Here is a 20,528-nt window from a genome sequence, read left to right on the forward strand (position 1 = left end):
CCCGTTGCGGAGCACAGGCTCCGGACGCGCAGGCTCAGCGGCCATGGCTCACGGGCCCAGCCGCGCTGCGGCATGTGGGATCTTCCCGGACCGGGGCACGAACCCGTGTCCCCTGCACCGGCAGGCGGACGCTCAACCACTGCGCCTCCAGGGAAGACCCTGCCCAAAATTTTTAATCTGAGTCTGTAAGAAAATAACTACAGAAATCCAGAACGTGGGATATTTTAAAAGACACCTGGGATAACAAAGTCCTACTGTATAGCACAGGGAACTACAGTCAATGTCCTGGGATAAACCATAATGGAAAAGAATATTAGAAAGACTGTATATATATGTTAAAAAAAAATAAGAACAAAAACACCAGGCCTGTTATGTTTCATGTTATGAAAAACATTAAAAAAAAGAAAAAAAGGATATGGAGGATTGTTCCAGGTTAAATATGACATAGTGACTAAACACAACACACGATCCTGGAGTGGATCCTGATTTTGAGGGGAGGGGAAGGTTGGAAGATATTTTTTGGCAGTTGGGGAAATCTGAATATGGGCTGGATACTAAATGATGTGGTAGAGTGAATGTCAATTCCCTTGGTGCGATAACAGTACTGTGGTTCGTATCCAAATATTCCTTCTTGGAAGATGCCTATCAAGAGGTTCTAGGAGTAGAGTGTGCCGATGTCTGCAACCTACTTTCAAATGGTTCAGCCAAAAAAAAAAAAAGAAAGAAAAAGAAAAAAATAAAAATACACACTTATTTAAAAAATATACATTACATATGTATTCACATATATACATATACACATTAGATGCATGCATAGATAGATAGATAGATAGTTAGATAGATAGGGAAAGCAAAAAGGCCGAAATGTTAACAAGTGAACCTAGATGAAGGGTTTATGGGTATTCACAAACCTTTAATTTCTTTAACTTTTCTGGAGGTTTCAAAGTTTTCATACACGTACAAAAAAAGGACTGGGACTTCCCTCGTGGTCCAGTGGTAAAGAATCCGCCTTCCAATGCAGGGGACACGAGTTCCATCCCTGGTCGGGGAACTAAGATCCCACATGCCGCAGCACAACTAAGCCCACGCGCCACAACTACTGAGTTCTCACGCCTCAACGAGAGACCCTGCGTGCTGCAAACTACAGAGCCCACGTGCCCTGGAGCCTGCGCGCCACAACTAGAGAAGAGAAAAAACCCGCAGGCCACAACTAGAGAGCAGCCCGAGCAGACCACGTGCCGGAATGAAAAAGACCCCGTGTGCCGCAACTAAGACCCGACGAAGCCAAAAAAAAAAAAATAAGGAAAATAAATAAAATAAATATTCAAAAAAAGAAGAACTAAAGGCGTGCAGGGCTCGTCTTTCTCCAAGCAGAAGGCAGAGGGCACAGCAGAAGTGCTCATCAGCAGGCAGGCAAATGTGAAGGAGATACAAGTGCCTGGCTCCGGCATCCGCACTGCGGTTCCCTCATCCCAGAATGTCCTCCCTTCCCCCAGACACTCACCTGATTCCCCCTGAGGGGAATCGTGGCCAGACACACACTTCCTATGCAAGAGACATCATTTAGAATGATGAATTTAGAAATTCAGATTTCCCCAACTGCCAAAAAATATCTTCCGACCTCCCCCTCCCCTCAAAATCAGAATCCAGTTCAGTCGCCATGTCATCTTTAACCTGGAACAATCTTTTTTTTTTTTTTTAATGTTTTTCATAGCATGAAACATAACAGGTCTGGTGTCTTTTTTTTTTTTAACATATATATATATATATATATATATATATACACACACACATTCTTTTCTAATATTCTTTTCCATTATGGTTTAGCCCAGGACATTGAATGTAGTCCCCTGAGCGGGGGAATCAGGTGAGTATCTGGGGGAAGGGCCATCTCCTTAGCGAGCCTCTGCTTATAGCTGAGGCTTACTCTCTTCACCGAGTTTTTTTGTTTTGTTTTTTTTTTTTTGGCTGTGTTGGGTCCTTGTTGCTGTGCACGGGCTTTCTCTAGTTGTGGCGAGTGGGCTTCTCAATGCGGTGGCTTCTCTTGTTGTGGAGCATGGGCTCTAGGCATGCGGGCTTCAGTAGTTGTGGCACGCGGGCTCAGTAGTTGTGGTGCAGGGGCTTAGTTGTTCCGCGGCTGGTCCGCGGCATGTGGGATCTTCCCAGACCAGGGATCGAACCCGTGTCCCATGCATTGGCAGGCGGATTCTTAACCACTGAGCCACCAGGGAAGTTCCTTCACTGAACTTTATGGTTTCTTCATTCAGCATAGCACAACCCAACAGTAATATAGATCATCTATTTCGTTTGTCTCCTCCGCTAGAAATGTAAGCCTCATGAGAGCAGAGACTACATCATTGGTACTTGTAATCGTGGCCAGGCACACACTTCCTATGCAAGAGACATTTGTAAATGCATCTCTCCCTCGGTCTGACTCTCTCTCAATGTGTATTCCAGACCTGGGAGGGGAAAAGAGGGTGTGGTTCCCTCCACAGCACCACCTGGAGGTGAGGCATCTTCTCCGGTATTGGCTTATGGGACAAATATTTACTGAGCACCTACTACATGCCAAGCCCTGTTCTAGGCACTAGGAACACAGCTGTAATCAAAACAAGACAAAATCTGTGCTTCAAACAAAATTCTAGTGTGGGAGACACGCGCTAAGTAAGATAAAGAAAGAAACGAGGGACTTCCCTGGTGGTCCAGTGGTTAGGACTCCACGTTTCCACAGCAGGGGGCATGGGTTCAATCCCTGATCAGGGAACTAAGATCCTGCATGCTGCGTGGTGTGGCCAAATAAATGAATAAATAAATGGGTTTAAAAAAAGAAAGAAAGAAAGAGACGATGTGAAGCATAAGTCCCTGTCCCTTGAATGTGGGGCAGCCCCAGTATAACTTGCTTCTTTTTTTAAAATATTTATTTCTGTATTTCTGTATTTATTTTATTTGGCTGCACCAGGTCTTAGTTGCGGGATGTGGGATCTTTTTAGTTGCGGCATGCATGTGGGATCTAGTTCCCTGACCAGGGATCGAACCCGGGCCCCCTGCATTGGGAGCATGGAGTCTTAACCACTGGACCACCGGGGAAGTCCCATAACTTGCTTCTAATAAAGAGAATACAGCGGAAGCAGCCCTGAGAGATCTGACGCTAGGCAAGGCAGCATGCAGGTGTTCCAGGGACAGACAGTCTGCACCTACCACGAGCCCTGTCGTGGCTTCCTTCCACACAATTCTATTGCCAGCTACTGAGCAACGGCATGCGAGACGCCAGCAAGAAGTGCCCCCAGAGCCTAGTCAGCTCCCAGTACTGAGAGAGTCATCATAAATGAGGGTTTTTGTTTTACGTTTTAAAATTTTGGATAGTTTGTACAACAGAGATAATTGAAAAGTATGTTAGAAAGGAGATACAAATCAAGCAGGAAGGAGCATAGAAAGTGTAGGAGGAAGGTTTGCAATTTTCAACTGCCCAGGGAAAGCCCAGTGAATGTCGACAGAGGACAGGAGGGGGCAGGCTGGCGGTAACCCTGCAGCTGGGACCCACCCACTCACCTATGTGTGGTGGCATCACAGCCACGTACTTCAGGCCCGACTGCTGTAGTATCTTGTGCATCCGGATATGGTCATCAGTCACATCCTGCAGTCTTGGGGGCACCTTGGACGGGTCCCACAGGAGGAAGGCTGGGGGAACACAGGGTAGGGTCAGCCAAGGCTTGAGGACAGCCTGGCCAGGCCCATAGCCCGCAGGTCTCCTGCCAGGACCAACCCCTACGGGGGCTCACTACTGCCCTCCAATTTCTCCAGGCTTCTCACCCTGCCTGCTCCTGTCCACTGTTACCTCCTGCCTAGACCATGGCAGCAGCCTCCTCCCTGGTCTCCCTGCCCCTGCCCCCCTACATTCTGTTCCCCCGGCACAGCCAGAGAGGTCAGACTCATCTGTGACCCTATCTCACTCAGGGTAAAAGCAAAGGCCCCATCAGGTCCACGAGGCCCCACCTGACCTCACCACCCAACACTCTCCCCTTCACCTGCTCTGCTGCAGCCACACTCCCTCCCACCTCACAGCCTTTGTAAATGCTGATCCCTCTGCCTGGAGTGCCCTTATCCTCCCACTGCTCCCTCATGTCACTTCCCTTCCCTGGGAGACAATGTGTGATGGAACAAAGGTGAGGAGTGTGGACCATGGAGACAGTCCGGTTCCACACCCCAGCTCTGCCAGCCACAGGCTGTGTGATCTCGCGTAAGGTGATGGGCCTCTCTGTGCCTCCACTCCCTTAGCTAGGAAGCAATAAGAACAGCTACTATTCACTGAGCACCTACTGTGACCCACTGTGAATATAAGTGCTACTCAAAAGAGTTTTGAGAGGTTTAAGTGGCATTCATCTGTAAGGCACTCAGATGGTGCCGAGCACACAATAAGAGCTCAATAAATGCTGTTAGAATTAACTGCTCCTGTCACACACCCTGCAGCCTTCCTTTCAGATTATTCCAGGCAACCATTTGTTTAATACCATCTCCCCATAAATTGGGAGCTCTGTGAGGGTAAAGACCTGGCCTATGTATACACAGCTCTGTCATTTCCTCTATGATGCTCTCCCCCTGTCCCTTTTTCAGGATGAGTCAGGCACCCCTCTGGGCCCCCAGAGTCCTCTAGGCTTCCCCTATCCCGGCCCTGATCCCTCTGCCCATGCTCCCCCCGAATCCTGGCCTTGACCTCTCTGCCTGTGCTTCCCCCAACCCTGGCCCTGACTGGTCACTGTTTGATGGTGGCTCTGTTGCCACTTCCCTCCTCCTTGTAAGAACCATGGCACAGGGCCCAGGGCTGTATTGTGTCTCTGGCCTCATCCAGCAAGGTTCAGGCACTCAGGTGGTGCTCAATAAATACACAGTAACTTGGAGTGGCTCTAATGCCGCCTTGTAGGAGCCCCTGGGCTGCCCGTCCAGTACCTATCCCCCACTCTTCAGCCCCACCCCTATGACCCCGCCACCCACCCGAGGTGCAGGCCACGACCTTGTCCACGCCGTGGGCCTTCATGGCCGCCACAATGTTCTGGGCACCCTTGGACATCACTGTGGTAGGACCTTAGAGGAGACAGAGAGTGGCTGTCACTGGTGGGCGGCGGCGGTGGCGGCGGCGGCAGGGGTGGGGCTGGGGGCGGGGGTGGCGCTGGGGGCCGAGGTGCAGGGGTGGGCCGTGGGCAGAGGGGGGGCCTAGTACTGAGGTCATTGCCGGTGCCCAGCAGCACGATGACGGCGTCCTGCCCCGCCACAGTCTTGTCCACATCGGCCGCCTGCCGAACGTCACCCACTATCACGTGGGCCGGCTGGGGCCCCTCTGAGGGCAGCCTGGAGGTGTCCCGCACCAGCACTGTCACCTCATAGCCTGCAAAGAGGGGCAGAGAGGCAGGTCAGTCGGCTTGTGGGCTGGCACTCCCAGCCTCCAGGGGCTGGGTCCTGGAGGGTGCCATGAACCCCCAAATCCATCCCGCAGGTCCCCTGTTCTGAGACAACGGTCTTCAAATATTTTCGCTGGCATACCCACAGTTGATATCCAGCTGGTTGTTAAAATAAGGTGATACCTTGATGTCGATTCATAAATAACCTGCTCTGATGCCTCCAAGGGTCTCTTCTTCCCTTCACTCCCCACTCCTGCGATTTCTCCACCCTCCGGTGACTAAAGGGTTAATGCCTGGCATCACACTGGTCTATGCCCCCCATCCATGGTCCTGGAGCAAGCTGAGGTACAGAGAAGGACATGAGCTGCCCAAAGGTTGTCCATCATTGGGTTTGGTTCCCTAGGTCTTACTTCTGAAGGGCTGGGTCCTGTCTTAGTGGTTACTAAACAGTCTGAACATCACTTTGGCATGTCACCTCCCAAAAGAATTTTGGATAACTCTGTAACTCTGTGTCCCCTTTCTGACACATACCCTCCCTTTTAAAGATTACAACCAACACATTTCTTCCTTTGTTTTAAATAATGGCAAAATATATCAATGTTTATGTGTATCGCAAAAAAAATAAAATTAGTAGTTGTAGTCTCTGTTATGGACTGAATGCTTATGTCATATGCTGAATTCATATGCTGAAACCCGAACCCCCAATGTGATGGTATCTGGAGACGGACCCTTTGGGAGGTAATTAGATTAGATGAGGTCATGAGGGTAGGGTCCCCATAATGGAATTAGTGTCCTTATAAGAAGAGGAAGACCAAGGCTCGCTCTCTCTCTGTCTACCATGTGAGAACACAGCAAGAAGGCGGCCATCTGCAAGCCAGGAAGAGGGCCCTCATCAGAAACCAAACCTGTTAGTACCTTGATCTTGAACTCTCCGCTCTTTAGAACTGTGAGAAATGTCTGTTGTCTAAGCAACCCGGTCTACGGCATTTTGTTGTAGTGGCCTGAGCTGATGAAGACGGCCTCTAAATAGCATTCTCATGAAAAATGAGCCAGAGCTCCTTGAAGAAATGGCTGCTTGACTGGGCCACGCCAGGGAGAGGACAAGATGAGCCCGGAACATCTTATCTTGTACCTCCAGCTGGTACAAGAAATGAAAAAAATGATGGGGTGGGCTTCCCTGGTGGTGCAGTGGTTGAGAGTCCGCCTGCCGATGCAGGGGACACGGGTTCGTGGGATCTTAGTTCCCCGGCCAGGGATTGAACCCGGGCCCTTGGCAGTGAAAGCACAGAGTCCTAACCACTGGACCGCCAGGGAACGCCCCTGTTACATTTCTCTTGATAGCTATCATCATATACGTAAAAAACAAATGATTAGAAATTTGTACACTCTGGGGCAGTGATAATGATCATAATGATACATAGTATTTAGAGAGCACTCACTATATGCCAGGTGCCAAATTCCTTACAGTTATTAGCTTCTTTAATCCTCAAAGCAATCCTGGGTTTGAATTCTGTCTGGCCCTACCACTACCTAGCTGTGACACTGGGCAACTCACTTAACCTGTCTGGGCCTTAGGGCCTTCATTTTTAAAATGACACTAATAATAGTCTCTACCTTATAGGGTTATTGTGGGTTTAAATAACATTTCTTTTTTTTTTTTGGGCGTGCCATGCAGCTTGCAGGAACTTAGTTCCCTGACCAGGGATTGAACTCAGGGCCACAGCAGTGAAAACGCCGAGTCCTAACCACTAGACCACCAGCGAACTCCCCAAATAATATTTCTAAAAGTTTAATGTAGTTGGTTGATTTTTGACAAGGGTGCCAAGATGATTCAATGGGGCAAGTACAGTCTTTTCAACAAATGATGCAGGAACAACTTGATATCCATATGTAAAAGAATGAAGTTGGATCCCTATTACCTCACACCATATACAAAAATTAACTCAAAATGATCAAAGACCTAAATGTAAGTGCTAAAACTATAAAAATCTTAGAAGAGGGCTTCCCTGGTGGTACAGTGGTTAAGAATCCGCCTGCCAATGCAGGGGACATGGGTTTGAGCCCTGGTCCGGGAAGATCCCACATACCGAGGAGCAACTAAGCCCGTGTGCCGCAATTACTGAGCCTGTGCTCTAGAGCCCGCAAGCCACAACTACTGAAGCCCGCATGCCTAGAGCCCGTGCTCCGCAACAAGAGAAGCCACCGCAATGAGAAGCCTGTGCACCTCAACGAAGAGTAGCCCCTGTTCGCTGCAACTAGAGAAAGCCCGCGCACAGCAACGAAGACCCAACACAGCCCCAAATAAATAGAATAAAATAAATTAATAAAAAAAAATCTTAGAAGAAAACATGGGCATAAATCTTTGCGTCTTTGGATTAGGTAATGGTTTCCTAGCTATGACACCAAAAGCACACGCAACAGAAGAAAAAATAGATACACTGGACATCATCAAAATTAAAAATTTTTGAGCTTCCAAGGACACTATCAAGAAAGTGAAAAGACAACCCACAAAATGGGAGAAAAATTTTGCAAGTCATATAGCTGATAAGAGACTTGTATTTAGAATATAGAAAGAACACCTACAACTTGATAATAAAAGATGAATATTAAAAGCTGGGCAAGGACTTCCCTGGTGGTCCAGTGGGTAAGACTCCACACTCCCAATGCAGGGGGCCCGGGTTCAATCCCTGATCCGGGAACTAGATCCCGCAAGCCGCAACTAAGAGTTCACATGTTGCAACTAAGGAGTCCACATGCTGCAACTAAAAGATCCCACGTGCCGCAACCCAAAAAAATAAATAAACAAAGATCCTGCATGCCTCAACGAAGATCCTGCATGCTGCAACTAAGACCCGGCACAGCCTAGGCCATAACCACTAGGACGGCCATAATCAAAAAGACATAATAAATGTTGATGTGCATGTGGTGAAACAGGAACCCTCATACACTGCTGATGGGAACGTTGAATGATACACCTGCTTTGGAAGGTAATCTGGCAGTTCCTCAGAAGGTTAAACGTATTGTTACCATGTGACTCAGCAATTCCACTCCTAAGTATATGCCAAAGAGAAATGAAAACATCTGTGCACACAAAACTCATACGTGAATGTTCATAGAGGCATTACTCATCATAGCCCCAAAGTGGAAACAACCCAAATTTCCATCAACCGAATGGATAAATAAAATGTGGTATATCTAAACAATGTAATGGTATTCAACAATAAAAAGAAATGATACACATGCTACGATATGGATGAACTTTGAAAAAACATTTTTTTTGCTAAGTGAAGGAAGCCAGTCATAAAGAGCCACATAGTGTACGATTCCATTTATATGAAAGGTTCAGAACAGGCAAATCCATATAAACAAGGAGCAGTTGTGGGCTTCCCTGGTGGCGCAGTGGTTGAGAGTCTGCCTGCCGATGCAGGGGACACGGGTTCATGCCCCGGTCCGGGAAGATCCCACATGCCGCAGAGCGGCTGGGCCCGTGAGCCATGGCCGCTGAGCCTGCACGTCTGGAGCCTATGCTCCACAATGGGAGAGGCCACAACAGTGAGAGGCCCGCATACCGGGGAAAAAAAAAAAAAAAAGGAAAAGAAGTAGGTGAGTGGTTGCCTAGGGCTGGGGAAGGGGTTGAGCAGGAAAATGGGGAGTGACTTCTAAGGGTTTCTTTTGGTGGTGATGAAAATGTTTTAAACTGATTGTGGTGAGGTTTGCACGAGTCTGTGAATATGCTAAAACCCACTGAACTGTATACTTTAAATGGGTGAATTGTATGGCATGTGAATGATATCTTAAAAAAGCTGCTATGTAAAAAATGCAAAACGAAAACAAATGAAAAGATTAGAAGAGTGTCCAGCACAGGAAAGAGCATTATATGGGTGTTGGTTGTTACTATACCTTTTCACCATCTCACAATTTTTTTTTCCCGTCCTGGTCTAGTATTCCCTGGGCTCCTGGCCTCTCTCAACCGCTCCAACCCATATTTCACGTGGTAGCCAGGTAGAGCTTTCCACTGTTATATCAAAGTGCCCTTGGCTCAGATCCCTCCCCTGACCGCCCCCCCCCACCGGTGCCCTGAGATAGTCATGTTCCTTAGGACAGACTTCAAGGTCCCCCAGGATATGGCCTCTCCTCTCTCACCTGTGCTGGAGCCATGGCCCTTTTCGCACACTGAACTTCTTTCAGTTCCTCAAATGCATCATGCTGTTTCCTGCCTCCTGGCTTTTGCACGTGCCCCTCTGCCTGGAGCACCCTTACCCTCTTTCCCCAGAACCCCCAGCCAATCGTGCTTCCTCTGTCATGGCCCTACTTATGCTGACCTGGAATCAAGCAAGGGCCCTGTGGGTCCAGGGACTGTGACATATTCACCACCATCTCCCTGACTTTTATATCAACACAAAAGCACACGATATACTGTCTCACGGACCTGGGTTCGAACTCTGGCTCCACCTCTTTTTTTTTTTTTTTTGGCCCAGCCGGGCATGTGGGATCTTAGTTCCCTGACTAGGGATCGAACCTGTGCCCCCTGCAGTGGAAGTGCGGAGTCTTAACCACTGGACCACAGGGGAAGTCCCAGCTCCACTTACTGGCTGAGGAACCTCAGGAAACACCTTCCCTGACTGGCCCTCAGTCTCCTCTCTAAAGTGAAAATCACAATCCCTAGCATCCCCATCCTGTGTGACCACCTTTCATAAGGGAATGACACCTGTGCTGCCCTCACACACATCGGGGAGCAATGAGAGCTTTCATGATGCCACCGCAGGCACTGGTTAATTACCACTGTATTAGTTAAAACGGACCCTAGTAAACTGTGGGTATTTTGAAGGAGAAACGTTCTCACGGACAGTGAGAGCTCTGACACAGGCCCAGCACAAGAGTGCCTGTTAATGGTACATTATTGGTGATTAGTGACATTTATTGAAGGCCTCCTAGGGAATTCCCTGGCAGTCCAGTGGTTAGGATTCCACAGTCTCACTGCTGAGGGCCCAGGTTCAATCTTCAATCCCTGGTCGGGGAACTAAGATCTCACAGGCTGTGTGGCACAGCCAAAAAAAAAGAGAGAGAGAGAGAGAGAGAGAGAGAGAGAGAGAGAGAGAGCCTCCTATGTGCCAAGTGCTGTGCTAAGCTCTTTCTGCAGATGAATGATGTTTTTTTCCAAAAATTTTTAACACAACCCACATTTAAATTTTAATAGCAACATGTGGCTAGTGGCTACCATACCAAACTATAGTGTTAGAATTCACAAATTTTGCCCTTCACAAAGAACAAGAGCATTTGTAGGTTATTTCTAAACATTTCTTTTCTTTTTCTTTCTTTTCTTTCTTTTTTTTGTTTAAAAAAGACTTGTTTACTTTATCGTTTTCCATTAATTTTTAATTTTGAAATAAATTCAGACCTATAGGAAAGTTCCAAGACCTAGATTTGCATATTTGCTTTATCTTTCTCTCTGTGTATATATAAAATATACACATAACATGTATAATTATATATGTGTATAAAGTTTTTTCCTAACGATGTGAGAGTCAGTTGTAGAGATCATGCCCCTTTTAAGCTTTTTTGATCTCAACCCTCCATACAAAATAGATTTCACTTCCAAACCCAGTATACACAAACCCATACATATATAATTGAAACGAAAGTTTCATAAAACCAATATTTAACATGTGATACATTCTGACACTCTTGTGACCAATTAAATATATTTCAGAACTCATTATGACCCACAGTTTGAAAAGCCCCAGATTGCAACAACCCCACAAAGTAGGTTGTATTATATGCCCATTTTGAGGATGGGGAAACTAAGGCAATTTTAGGTAATTGGGCCAGGATCACACAGCTATAATCTGAGTTCTCTCAGCCAAGGGGTGCCTATTGAGCACCAACTATATGCTGGACACGGTTCTAAGCATTTTCCATATATTGTAATATCTCATTTAATCATCACAAGAACCCCAGGTCGAGTTCTACTAGTTTCATCCTCACTTTACAGATATCTAGGTACACAGATGACAAGGCACTTGACCACACAGTTGTTAAGTGGCAGAGCTGGGGTTTGGAATGCAGACACACAGGCACCAGAGTCTATGCCTGTCAGGACTCAGCCCTACAGAATCACTGAGATAAATAAAAGCCGAGCTCATTTAACCCCTTCCTTTTTCTGATGGGGACAGCGAGGCTCAGGTTCACTGTGGCTCTGAAGAGAGCTGTCAGGGCCACAGTGAGAAGCCGCGGACTCCCCTAGGCCTCAACGCTCCACACCCCCAGGTGTAGTCCCAGCTGTGCCCAGCAGGGTGGATGAGCAGAATTTCATAGAATCCAGGATTGAGAGAAAGGTAGTAACACGGTAATCCAGTTCCTCAGGGTGACTCAGCAACTCTCAACATCTCCCTCTTACTTCCTCCCCTGGAAATGTTTACCAGCAAATTCGTTTCTCCTGTCCCTACAAGCCAAGATCCTCACTAGGTCTTCCCAGGGAGGGGGAGAGCAGTGGGCTGAATGGGGAACTTTCAGGCAGAGTCCCTTGAAGGGAGAGCTGGGCTAGGAGACAGCTGAGAGTGGGATCCTGGTGGCCTCCACCCTTTTGGGGCAACCAGATAGTCAATATCTTCAGAGTCACCAAGGCCAGCAAGGGTGGGGCGCTATATCTGGAAGTGTCAGGCTCCGATGGGGGTTGGTGAAGTCTGGACGGTGGGGGCAGGGTACTGCTGCATGATACTGATCCCCTTTCCTGCCCCCTTTCCTGGGGCAACTGCAAATTTTCAGTGCTCATTGACTTTCCCGGGACCCGTGTGCCCAAGTCTTCACCCTTGTCTCCGTGATCTTCTTTCCATTAGGTGCCCACAGCAACCCACCCCTCAGCCTTTTCAACTTTAAGCCTTGGTGCCCACACCAAGAGCCGGTGGTCTTTTGGCAGTTAAGAGCAAGCACTGGTGGGACTTCTCTGGTGCCGCAGTAGTTAAGAATCTGCCTGCCAATGCAGGGGACACGAGTTCGAGCCCTGGTCCGGGAGGATCCCACATGCGGCGGAGCAACTAAGCCCATGTGCCACAACTACTGAGCCTGTGCTCTAGAGCCCACGAGCCACAACTATTGAGCCCACGTGCTGCAACTATTGAAGCCAGCACGCCTAGAGCCCATGCTCCACAAGAAGAGAAGCCACTGCAATGAGAAGCCCACGCACCAGGATGAAGAGTAGCCCTGCTCTCTGAAACTAGAGAAAGCCCACACGCAGCAACGAAGACCCAACGCAGCCAAAAATAAATAAATAAAATGTGGTGGGGGAGAAAAAGACCCATTGGTGGTCTCAATAAAAAACAAACAAAGAGCAAGCGCTGGGTACAAATTCCAGCACTGCCACTTTACAGCTATGTGACATTGTGCAGATCACTCAGTGGGCCTCAGTTTTCTCACCTGTCAAATGGGGTGATACTAGTTCCCACCCGACATGAGTGCTGTGCGGATTTAACACGTGCTAAAGAGAGGACAGTGCTGGGAGGCCAGCCCAATGCCTGGCTTAGTTAAGCCCTTGCTGGGTGTGCAACCACCAGCACCACAATAACAACTACATTTCGTCAGAGCATTGGATTTAAACCTGTCACTACAGTCCCCCAGCCTCCTAGGGCCAATACCTGTTCCTTGGGCTCACGTAAAATTGGACCTCACAGCGTCCCCCGTTTCTGCCTCCGTGGCCACCTGTTTTGCCCCCCTAGGTCCTCACACATCAAGGCACTGAGGGCCCCAACCAGCCTCGGCCCGACCCCATGATTCCAGTTCCTAAAGTTCTGTCTGTGTACCCCATGACACGCCCTGCCCGCCCCAGCTCATGCCTGCTTGCACCGCCTGCGCCAGGGTGGTGAGCCCGGTCCTTCCGGTGGCGCCGAAGATGGCAATCTTCTTGACGGCCATGCTGCGGGGTCGTGGGGTTGCGAGGCCGCGGAGTCGCAGGACACGCGGGAGCCGACTGGGTGCTAGGCCGCCCTCTCCGTCCTTTCCTAGCGGGAGAGACGGGGCGGGGCCGCTCAGAGGGCCACGCCTCAGCCAGCCTCCTGCCCTCGACTCCGGCCGAGGGGCGGGGCCATAAGGCCACTCCTCTGGTTAAGAACGGGGTGGGCGGGGCGGGAGTCGGCTCGCCTCCGCCTGCGGCCCAGCACCGCCTTCCAGCCCACCACTTAGACTGGGAGGCGTGGCCGTATCTGGTGGTCTACGACGGTGAACCCAGTGCCCCGCCTCCGAGCTCTAAACTCCCAGAGCGGGGCGGGGCGAGCGCGGGCCACACCCACATCTCTCTCCTCGCTCAGACCCCCTCTCTCAGGGCCACTAGGCTGATGTGGGACTCACACTACGCCCCAAGGCCTCCTCTAGGCTACAATGGGAAAAAGTGAGGGAGGACAGTGTGGGTGTGTGGGTGTGACACTGTGTAACTGCGTGTCTATGTGCCCGTGTGGCCCTGTGTGACTGTGAATAACGCCAAAGGAGAGCATGATTGTGGGTGGTACCATGTGCCATCCTCTGCGTAAAACACCGTATTACAGTATGAGACTGTGTGTGACACCACGTGTGGAAGACATTGATGCTGTTCTTCTGAGACCTTGTAGTGACACTGGGTGACAGTGGGTCAGTCTGTGATGCTGTATGCATCCATGCTGCTGGGGGATATGGTGTGAGTGTGGGACATGTGTGAGTTGTGTTATGTGGGAGTGTGTGACTCTGTTAGTGTGTGACACTGCGTGCGTCATGTAAGTTGTGTGACAACGTGCCATCATTTGAGTGTGGCTGTGGGTGTTGACTGTTGTTGTGGTGCTATTTGTGACCTGTGACTCTGTGATGTGTAAGTGGGTGACAGTGCAGGGTGTATGACCCCCATGTGAGTGTGTAAGGGGTGTAACAAGTTCGAGTGTGTAAAAGTGTGTGACACTGTGTGATAGTGAAGCCGTGTGTGATGCGTGAGTATATGACACTCCTTGTGACCCCATGGAGGTGTGCAGCAGTGTGCGGCATATGTGTACTTGTGTACGAGACCGCGTGAATGGTGGTGACAGCATTTGAGTGCTTTACGGTGTGTGACGCTGTCGGGCCCTGTTCCAGGGCGGGACCTCATGTGAGCTTATGACTGCGTGAGATGGTTTGAATATTTGACACTGTGTGACCCCATGTGAGGGAGTGGCAGTGTGTGTGTGGATGTGGATAATGTCTGTGACGCTGTAGGTGACCCCGTGTGTGTGTGGCAGTGTGGGACTGTGTGACCCCGTGAGAGTGTGGACTGTGTGTGACGCTATCTCGGGCCCCTGCAGCTGTGTATCACACGCCGTGGCCGGGTGTGTGACCGCGCGTGGGCCGGCGCTGCAGGCGGCCGGGGTTGGCGGGGCACCGCGGGCGGGAGGGGGTCCCGGGGGCGCGCCGAGCGCGGCGGCCGCGCGAGCAGGAGGAGGCGCGCCGGCGGCCGCGGCGCATGCGGATCTGACCGCGCGGCTGGGCCGGTGGGGCCGAGCAGAGACGGGCAGGCCGGGCAGTGGACGCCGACAGGGAGGGCGGTCGGGCACGGTCAGCAGCGGGGACAGCGGCACCGGCGGCCGCGGGCCCAGGTGAGCGGCTTGGGGATGGATAGCCCCTCCCTCCAGCATCTTCCCACCTGCCCTAGCATCCCTCCCCCGCGCGCCTTGGACATGGACTAAGCCCCGAGGGTCTCCCCGGCTGGGGGAGGCGGAGGGTCGAGGGCAGAATCAGCTCCCATCCCTCAACCCAGTCCAGCCTCCGCGCCATGCGTGGGTCTTTCATCCAAGCCTTGTCCTTCCCAGGCCCCTCTCCTTGGGAACGGTGACTAGACTGCAGGGAGAGAGAGGCACGGGCTTGGAAGGGTTAAAGCATCCTATCTCAGGTCCCATCCCCAGCCTCGCCCAGCCAACCTTTCCTGGAGTCTGCAGGACACCCCCTTCCACCTCCGCCACCGCCTTCTCCCTTCCTTCTCCCGTTGAATCACGTAATGGCCAGGGCTGTTCCACCTCCAGACTGCCTGAGAGATCACGAAGTGCTAAGTGCCTCTCCATCTCCAAGTATCCTCCATTGAGGAAACAGTTGTGCTCACCGTTTCACAGGGAGGGAAACTGAGGCACAGAGAAGCCAAGTTAAAGGTAATGGGGTTTAAAGATACAGCAAGAATAAAGCAGGACTTGAACTCATTTCTGTCAGACTCCAGCACAGGCACTTTTATTTGCTAAGATATGTGACTGGAGGATGAATAATAATAGCAAAGTCCATGTATTGAGGGCTTGCTGTGTACTAGATACCATGTTCCCTGCATTATTAATCCTGTCATCTTCAAACACCCCTAGGGAATGGGTACCATTATCATTACCACTTTACAGATGAACAAACTGAGCCCCAGAGAGGGTAAGTGACTCAGCCAAGGTCACACAGGTGCCCACTTACAGCTTTCTGTGGAAGAAGGGAAAAATAATGGATTTTTGAGTGTCTGTTGAAAGGGCCAGTCTCCACTACACTGACCAAGACCTAGACCCTGCCTGCCTAAAATCTGGTGAGTTGGCAACTGTCGGAATATTTTGGGAATGCGGACACTGATCTCCTCCCAACTCCCTCCTTTCTTAGTCTTAGAATCAGGCCTGGGGTTCCAGAGGGTGGAGGAGATGTATCTAATGTCTCCCACACCCTTAAATTTCATATTTACAATCTGGCAGTGTTCTAGAACATAGCTCTGGAGTCAGTATGTCAGTTAGCTGTTGCCACAATAATGCTGCATAAGAAACCACCCCCAAACTCAGTGTCTTAAAACACTAAGCATTTATTTAGCCTCGAGTCAGTCTGAGATCAGCGACTTAGGCTGGGCTTATATGAGCTTATTCACCAGTTGGGATGGGTAGGGGGATGTTGACTGTTGGTTGCTCTAGCTGACCTTGGCTGTGATGAAGGCCTTGGACCTGGACTAGCCTAGTCGTCTCATGACCACAGTCAAACACAAGCAAAAACATGCAGTGTCTCCTGAGTCCTGGGCTCAGAACTCACCAGCACTTCTACCTAATACTGTTGGTCAAAGCAAGTCATGTGGCCAAACCCAGAGTCAAGGGGTAGGGCATGTCCCCCCACCCCCCTCTTCCATTCCTCCCATCCCCAGAGTGGGAGAACACTGAAGAGTTATATGGCAAAGGGTGTGGCTATAAGGATGAAAAACTGAGGGCATTAATGCAGTTATTTGATCACAGTGACTATATTTGAATCCTGGTTACTCACTAGCTGTGTGACCTTGGGCAAGTGAATTACCCCCTCTGTGCCTCAGCTTCCTCCTCTGTAAAATAGGCTTAATGGTACCTTTCTTTACAGAATTAAATTTGTGGAAATTAAGTAAGATAATGCATATAATGTACTGAGCACAGTGCAACTGCTCGATAAATGTGAATTATTGTTATTACTGCCTTATAGAGTTCTATTGATAACAACGTTATCTTTCTAACAATAATAACAGTGACAATTTTTTTTTTTTTTGCCGCACTGCATGCGGGGTGTCTGTGTCATGTGGGATCTTAGATCCTCAACCAGAGATCGAACCTGTGACCTCTTCAGTGGAAGCGCTGAGTCTTAACCACTGGACAGCCAGGGAAGTCCCAACAGTGACAATTTGCTGAGCCCCTACCCTGCACTAAACTTGGTGCTTGACCACAGGTCTATGATATGGTCAGGGTGAACATTATTGTCATTATTATCATGTCCCTTCTAAAGACAGAGAAATTGAAGGTGAGAGGGAACAGGACTCACAGCCAGTTGCTCTTAGAAGTGGCACCTCTGAACTCAGGACCTGTTTCTAGCCCTAACCTTCCTCTCCTCATCCCCAGGCCTCACCTTCCCTGATGGCGCAGGTACCAGGGGAAGTGGATAACATGGAGGGGCCGCCAGCCCCTAACAATAACAACCCTGCAGCCCGCTGGGAGAGTCCAGATCGGGGCTGGGAGCGGGAGCAACCAGCCGCCTCCACCGCAGCCGCCTCACTCTTTGAGTGCTCCCGGATCAAGGCCTTGGCAGGTACCTGGAGGAGGGCTGGGGTGCGAGGGTGGGAGGGAAGGAAGGGAGGAAGCTGCTGGGGTGGTGTCTTTGTACCTTGATGGCCTGGAGGATGGGAAGAGAGTTACAGACATTTGGACCTTCCTTGAATCTTTTTTTTTTTTTTTCTTTGCGGTACGCGGGCCTCTCACTGTTGTGGCCTCTCCCGTTGCGGAGCACAGGCTCCGGACGCGCAGGCTCAGCGGCCATGGCTCACGGGCCCAGCCGCTCCGCAGCATGTGGGATCCCGGACCGGGGCACGAACCCATGTTCCCTGTATCGGCAGGCGGACTCTCAACCACTGCACCACCAGGGAAGCCCTGACCTTGAATTTTTAGACCAGCACTGTCCAATAGAACTTTCCATGATGATGGGATAATGTTCTGTATCTGTGATGTCCAATATACTAACCACTGATACTTGTGGCAGTGAGCACTTGAAATGTGGCCAGTGCTATTTGAGGGATTGAATTTTTAATTTGATTTAGTTTTAATTAATTTAAATTTCAATAGCCACATGTGGCTAGTGGCTGCTGTATGGAGCAGTGCAGCCATAGAACCTTAGAAATGTATCAATACAATCCCAGAAACGGGGGACTTTCTAAGCGTACTTCTTTAGAATCCCGAAATGCTGAAACCTCGCATCTTAGGACCTTGGAATGTCATACCCAGAGATTCTTTGAACCCAAGACCTTTAGAAGTGGAGACTCGTGTAAACAGGACTTTTTAATCACAGATCTTAAGACATTTTAATCGTTGGCTCCTAGGGTCTTAGAACATCAGAAACTTAAGCTCTAATGCACATAGATCCTTAGGGCTTTATAATCCTAAACCTATAGAATTTCAGATTAGAAACGTTTATCCTGAGCACTTTAAGAAAGAATAACCACACATTCATGTTTTTTGCACTGAAACCCTCAGTCTTGGGACAACTGGAATGGTTGGTCACCATACTTGGACGTTTTAGGACAATATAAGCAAAGACCGGAGAACTGTATAGTTAGAGTCTTACGATCTTAGACCTTTGGAACTGTAGGCCCTTGAACTTTAGGACTTTGTATTCACGGGGCTTTAGAACCTCAGAAGTGTTTAATCATCAATATTAAAGTTTTATGAACAAAGACCCTTCAGAGACATGTAACTCCAAATCATAAGCCTTTGAAACATTAGACCCTTAGCATGATGACCCTTGGAATGTTAATATCTCAGAAACATGGAGTGTTATACACATAAAATATATACTGTCAAGAGTCACGAAATCTTAAAATCCAAAAGTCAGAATGAGTTCCCTTAGAATCTCAGAATTTTAGTAACTCAGCATTTGACAATCATGGGATCTTCAATATTAAGATTCTTGGAAACTTATAAGATATCGAGCAGGTTGTTGAACTCAAGGGCCTCTGGGAAAGCAGGTGACATACACGAGTGAGTGGCCTGGGGACTGTGGTTGCCCTAGTCACCTGCTCTAGCCATGGGGAAATGCAGGCCCAGAGCTGCTAGCTCTGATGTTTATCTGCAATTTCCCAATCAAAAAAAACAAAAAACAACTTTAAGTGCATAAAGTCTGAACCAGATTCAGCCCATGGATTGCTAGCTTCCTCTGGTTTAGACACCTAGAAGAATATAAACATATACTCGTGGAAACTTTAATTTTTTTTTTCTATAAATTTATTTATTTATTTATTTTTGGCTGCACTGGGTCTTTGTTGCTGCGCACGGTCTTTCTCTAGTTGTGGCGAGCAGGGGCTATTCTTCGTTGCGGTGTGCGAGCTTCTCATTGTGGCGTCTTCTCTTGTTGCGGAGCACATGCTCTAGGCACGTGGGCTTCAGTAGTTGCAGCACGTGGGCTCAGTAGTTGTGGCGTGTGGGCTCTAGAGCTCAGGCTCAGTAGTTGTGGCGCACAGGCTTAGTTGCTCTGCGGCATATGGGATCTTCCCGGACCAGGGCTCAAACCCGTGTCCCCTGCATTGGCAGGCAGATTCTTAACCACTGTGCCACCAGGGAAGCCCAAAATTGTATTTTTAAAAAAATTTTATTTTTTATTCCTTTCTTGGCTGTGATGCACGGCACGTGGGATCTTAGTTCCCCAACCAACAATCAAACCTGCACACCCCCCCCCGCCTACGTGTTGGAAGTGTGGAGTCTTAACCACTGGACCACCAGGGAAGTCCCAAAATTGTATTTTTAGACTCATAAATTAAAAAACTTGGGAACGTATCTACTTAGAATTCTAGAATTTATTATTTCATCCACAAAATATTTAATCAGTGACTGCTCTGCACCTGGCCTGTCCTGGACAATATGAGAGACATAGTAGTGACTGAGGCAGCCCTGGTCCTGCTCCTCCAGGGCTCCCAGTCCAGTGAGAAATTTAGATCCAGCCCAAAATGATGACCCACAGGGATCAGGGCCGAGATGGGGGAGGCACAGGCAGAGGCCAGATGTGGAAGTTCAGGGCTGTAGGAGACCAGATGAGGGGCCTGATCCTGTCTAGAGAATCAGAGTGCTTTCTGGAGGAAGAGATGGCTGAGCTGAGCCCTAATGGACAAACAAGAGTGAACCCTGGGGAAGAGAGTGGAAGAATATTCCAGAGAGAGGGAACAGAATAGGCAAGACCTCTAGAAGTTGAGAGTGGCTGGAGCGAGGTGGTGAGTAAATGATGGCAGGCAAGGAGCCAGTGGCCACCAGATCTTGAGGGGCCTTGTAGGCCATTGCATAGAGTGTGAGGGCACCTGGAGCTATGGTGAGATTTTAAGCAGAGGTGGGATGTGGTAACGTGAGGATCAAGGACTCCTCAACTGTTAGAACCGCTGATTCAGAGAGCACCAGCCCTGGACACCTCAGACAGCATAGAGTCCAGAGAAATGCAGGGACCCAGCTAAGAAAAAAAAATTCTCATATACTCCCTGTGTCTACTTAATTATTAGAACTATGGTTTTCTGTTCCGTTATGGTTTGTTACGGGATACTGAATGTATTGTAGTTCCCTGTGCTATGCAGTAGGACTTTGTTGTTTACCCATTCTAGATAAAATAGTTTGCATCTGCTAAGCCCAAACTCCCAATCCTTCCCTCCCCCACCCCCCTCCC

At 49.2% G+C, this 20,528-nt stretch overlaps 2 protein-coding genes across 2 annotated transcripts in view; one reads left to right on the forward strand and one right to left on the reverse strand.

Moving 5' to 3' along the window:
• The window catches only part of BLVRB (biliverdin reductase B), a 14,907-nt gene extending 1,484 nt beyond the window's left edge, over positions 1–13,423 (reverse strand). Inside the window, exons 1-4 of the mRNA XM_029210478.1 lie at positions 13,223–13,423; positions 5,216–5,380; positions 4,990–5,079; positions 3,550–3,678 (exon numbers count right to left, since the gene is read on the reverse strand). Of these exons, the coding sequence (XP_029066311.1) occupies positions 3,550–3,678; positions 4,990–5,079; positions 5,216–5,380; positions 13,223–13,301 (463 nt within the window). The 5' untranslated portion in view covers positions 13,302–13,423. The remainder of the gene's footprint in view (positions 1–3,549; positions 3,679–4,989; positions 5,080–5,215; positions 5,381–13,222) is intronic.
• A 1,264-nt stretch (positions 13,424–14,687) lies between these two features.
• SPTBN4 (spectrin beta, non-erythrocytic 4) overlaps positions 14,688–20,528 on the forward strand; it is a 72,775-nt gene continuing 66,934 nt past the window's right edge. The window contains exons 1-2 of the mRNA XM_029210638.1: positions 14,688–14,977; positions 17,237–17,423. Of these exons, the coding sequence (XP_029066471.1) occupies positions 17,252–17,423 (172 nt within the window). The 5' untranslated portion in view covers positions 14,688–14,977; positions 17,237–17,251. The remainder of the gene's footprint in view (positions 14,978–17,236; positions 17,424–20,528) is intronic.

The sequence above is a fragment of the Monodon monoceros genome, unplaced genomic scaffold (genome assembly GCF_005190385.1).
Source record: "Monodon monoceros isolate NGI ecotype Baffin Bay Population unplaced genomic scaffold, NGI_Narwhal_1 Super_Scaffold_10, whole genome shotgun sequence".
Classification (NCBI taxonomy): domain Eukaryota; kingdom Metazoa; phylum Chordata; class Mammalia; order Artiodactyla; family Monodontidae; genus Monodon; species Monodon monoceros.